The sequence below is a fragment of the Pseudorca crassidens genome, chromosome 3 (genome assembly GCF_039906515.1).
Source record: "Pseudorca crassidens isolate mPseCra1 chromosome 3, mPseCra1.hap1, whole genome shotgun sequence".
In the NCBI taxonomy this organism is placed as follows: domain Eukaryota; kingdom Metazoa; phylum Chordata; class Mammalia; order Artiodactyla; family Delphinidae; genus Pseudorca; species Pseudorca crassidens.
The window spans coordinates 168,367,038-168,371,061 of NC_090298.1; the positions used below are offsets into that span (position 1 = coordinate 168,367,038).

Sequence of the window (4,024 nt, forward strand, 5' to 3'; positions counted from 1 at the left end):
ACCTCATGTTTTTTTGGCCTCACCCAGATGCAGACCCTAGGACAAGGATTCCATTGTGCCTTCACTTCTACAGCTGCCATAACCAGGGGATTCAAAACAACAGAAATGTATTCCCTCACAGTTCTGGAGGCTGGAAGTCCAAAATCAAAGTATCAGCCCAGTTGATTCCTTCTTGCAGGTTCAGAGGGAAAATCTGTTCCGTGCCCCACTCCCAGCTCCTGGTGGTTGCTGGCACCCTTGGCATCCCTTGGCTAGTAGACACATCCCTCCAATCTCTGCCTCTGTTGTCACATGGCCTTCTGCCTGTTTCACTCCTGTGTCTCTTCTCTATCATTGGCCGAGGCCTGCTCTGGGAGGTATTAGACCAACTGAGAAAACCTAAAGAATAAGTAGCCAGCCTGGCAAACTATGGTTGAGGGAGAGAATTCTGTTCCTGGCAGAGGGAACAGCATTTGCAAAGTTCTAGAGGTCAGCAAATCATGATGCATTTAGAACATTGAAAAGCACTGAGGGGACTTCCCTGGTGGCACAGTGGTTAGGAATCTGCCTGCCAATGAAGGGGACATGGGTTCAAGCCCTGGTCTGGGAAGATCCCACATGCTGAGGAGCAACAAAGCCCATGCGCCACAACTACTGAAGCCCATGCGCCTAGAGCCCGTGCTTTGCAACAAGAGAAGCCACTGCAATGAGAAGCCTGTGCCCCGCAACGAAGAGTAGCCTCCGCTCACTGCAACTAGAGAAAGCCCGCGTGCAGCAACGAAGACCCAACGCAACGAAGACCCAGCGAAGACCCCAAAATAAATAAATAAACAAACAAATAATTTTTAAAAAAGAAAGAAAAGCATTGAGGCTTTGGAGATTGGCAGGGGCTTGACCATGGGAGAGCTTGTAGGACACAGAAATGAACATGGACTTTATCTGGAGGGCAATGGGGAGCCATGGGAGAGTTTAGAGCATGGGAGAGACCAGAGGATTGAGATTTTAGAAATATCCCTGGCTGGCATGTGGTGATGAACTGAAAGAGTTGTGAACTGGAGGCAGGTCTGTTATGGGAGAATGAAAAAATTCAGACCCTATGCTGAATGCCAATCAGGCATTCTCTCATTTCTCATACCACCAGCCCTACAAGACGGGTTTCTCATCATTACACCCATTTTACAGATCTGGAAGCTGGGGCCCAGAGAGCTTAAGTGACTTATCTGGCATCACACAGCTTGTCAATGACAGAGCAAGGAATCAGGGCTAGAGTAGGCTGCCCAGCCAGGCGGCAGACTCACGGTGGGAGATTTGAGTATGAGGAGTTGGGGGGTCATGAGGCTGATGGCCAGGGCTCTGGCTGAGGGATGAGGGACAGCTGGAGACCCGGCTAGAAAGGAAGCTCTGACCTTGGCACTTCTCCCTCCCCCTATATCAAGTCAGTTAGACTCTGAGGACCTATGAACTGAGAACCTGAAGGGTGAGAAAGAGCCGATCACAGGGAGAAAGGGCATTCCAGGCTGAGGGAACAGCCTGTGCAAAGGCCCTGAGGCAGGACCGGGCCTGGTGTGTTGGAGGCACAGCAAGGAGACCCATGTGTCTGGAGCAGAGTGAGCGAGGGGAAGAGAGGGAGGATATCTGGGATTTGGGCTCTAAGACCTCATGGGCAGAGGGTGCCCTGAACAAGTCTGAGTCCCCTGGAAATCTCGAAAGGGGGGGGAAATTAGCCCCTTCCTCAGTGGGTCCCTAGGAGGCTTGGGGAGATGATGTTGGCAGAATGTGAGTGTGAGGGCCGGATCCAAGCCATGGGGTGGTGGTGGGGCAGCCGCCAGCCCACTTTGTGGCACCTCTGGGCCTTACGAGGTCCAGGAGCTGGGGATGCTCTAAGCCGTCCAGAAGTTTTTGCGAAGGTTGCCCAGCCCCCCAGGTCAGAGCCCCAGGAATTCTGTCTTGGTGGGAGGTGTGGGTGAGGGACCAGGATGTAACAGGATGATGTCACAGAGGCCGGGGGCATCTAGAACTCTGGGGGCTCCTGGTCTCAGCGTCATCTGCTAGGAAGGCCGCCTGGGTAGGTCAGCTCCTCCTGGGACCAACCTTCAAAGACACAATGCACGCTGGGCTGCCACCAGGAGCTGTTTCTGTCTAGGGCCACGCAGGTCCCAGCTGCTCTGCCTAACTGCCTATGAGCCACCCTTTCAAACTCCATTCACACCCCAGCCATGGGCCCCCTGGGAGGTCCTGGAGATGCCTGGAGGCCTCCTGTCCATGGTCCCCAGCGAGACCTAGCTCCACACCACAGCCAGAGAAGGAGGGGCTGGCCATGGGGCAGCCCTGGCCAGTCCTGGCCCTGGGGGCAGTCAGGGTCTCACTGATCCTTCTGGGGCTGCTGGTGCCCACACAGGCGGTGGTGCGAGCCGTGCTGGATGGTAACTCAAGCACCGTGGAGTTTGCGGACCTGCCGGCCCTGTTCGGGGTGCCCCTAGCTCCCGAAGGTGTGCGGGGCTACCTGACGGAGGCCAGACCGGCCAACGCGTGTCATCCCATCGAGGGACCGCGGCCGGGCAACGGCTCCCTGGGTGGCATCGTGCTGATCCGCCGGTACGATTGCACGTTTGACCTGAAGGTGCTGCACGCCCAGCGGGCCGGCTTCCAGGCGGCCATCGTGTACAACGTGCGCTCTGACGACCTGGTGCTCATGGCCTATGTCTACGAGGACCTGCGGCGCCAGATCACCATCCCCTCGGTGTTCGTGGGCGAGGCCACCTCCCAGGACCTGCGGGTCATCGTGCGCTGCGATAAATTGGCCCACATCCTCCTGCTGCCCGACCAGCCGGCCTGCCCGGACCTGGACTGCCACCCCATGCTGGCCATCTCCTGGGCGCTGGGCTGCACCCTGGCCCTGCTCATGACCGCCTTCTTCGTCCTGTGGTATCTATGGAACTGGCTGCGGGCCTGGTGGGCCCGCGGGCCAGGGGTCAAGGCGTGGGCCAGCCAGAGGGCCCAGGTGAGCACTTTCACGAGGCTTCACGACCTGTGTGCCATCTGCCTGGATGAATACGAGGAAGGTGACCAGCTCAAGATCCTGCCCTGCTCCCATACCTACCACTGCAAGTGCATCAAGCCCTGGTTCTCCCAGCCCACCCGGCGCTCCTGCCCTGTCTGCAAGCAGTCGGTGGTCAGCACGGAGGACAGCTCTGACTCCACCGTCAGCAGCCATGGGTACGAGGAGGACCCCTCGCTGCCTGGCCACCGCCCCCCGATCTGGGCCATCCAGACCCGGCTGCGCTTCCGGAGGCTGGAGCTGCTGACCCGAGCCAGCGCCCCCCGCCGCGGGAGTGCCACCTCCGTGGGGGCACCTGAGCCCAGCGAATCCTTGGAGGGGCCTCCAGAACCCCTCTGAAGCCCGCTGCCCCTGGCTGGTGGAGATTGGGGCAGCGAGGGTAGAAGTGAGGAGTGTTTCTAGTGTGGAGACTAGATAATAAAGTGGGTTTGAAAGCGGATTCTTGCCCTGGCTGCTGTGGGGCGGACCGGCCCCTCATGCCACGCGTGTGGCAAGCTGAGCCTAAGGCTGGCTCCTGGCATCTGTGGGCGAGTGAGGGTATATGGGGGCGGGGGGGGGCGGTATTCTCAGGGCTGCTGTGTGCATCATGTCCTTGGTGGCCCTGCGACGGGGCCCCTGTGCCTGCGTTCCAATACTGGGCACGGGAGCAGCTGATTTCTCATATGCTTATGATTCATTTAAACCTTAAACAAAAGATAAACTTGTTACTTTGGAATAATTTTAACTTTACAGAAAAGTTGCAAAGGTACTAGAGATAGTTTCCATGGACCCCTTGCCCAGCTTCTCCTGAGTGTTCGTGTCTTACATCAGCATCGCACGTTTGATTCAACCGAGAGAGCACCTTGGGTAGGTTACGATGAACTGAACTATGGATTTAATTTGAATGTCCTCAGCATTTCAACTATTTATAGTGGAAAGTGTCAAACACACCCAAGTAGAAAGAATGGAATAATGACCCTCCCCACATGTACCCATCACTCAGATTCA

General features: G+C 56.9%; 1 protein-coding gene across 1 annotated transcript; it reads left to right on the forward strand.

The window, feature by feature from the left end:
• Positions 1 to 1,385: 1,385 nt before the first annotated feature.
• On the forward strand, positions 1,386 to 3,433 carry ZNRF4 (zinc and ring finger 4). Its single transcript, XM_067730196.1, has one exon. The coding sequence runs from the start codon at positions 2,159 to 2,161 to the stop codon at positions 3,374 to 3,376; it is 1,218 nt and encodes a 405-aa protein (XP_067586297.1). The 5' UTR covers positions 1,386 to 2,158; the 3' UTR covers positions 3,377 to 3,433.
• The last annotated feature ends 591 nt before the right edge of the window (positions 3,434 to 4,024 follow it).

Coding starts and splice junctions, on each gene's coding strand:
- ZNRF4 (XM_067730196.1), top strand. CDS start 2,159: ATGAGCCACCCTTTCAAACTCCATTCACACCCCAGCCATGGGCCCCCT.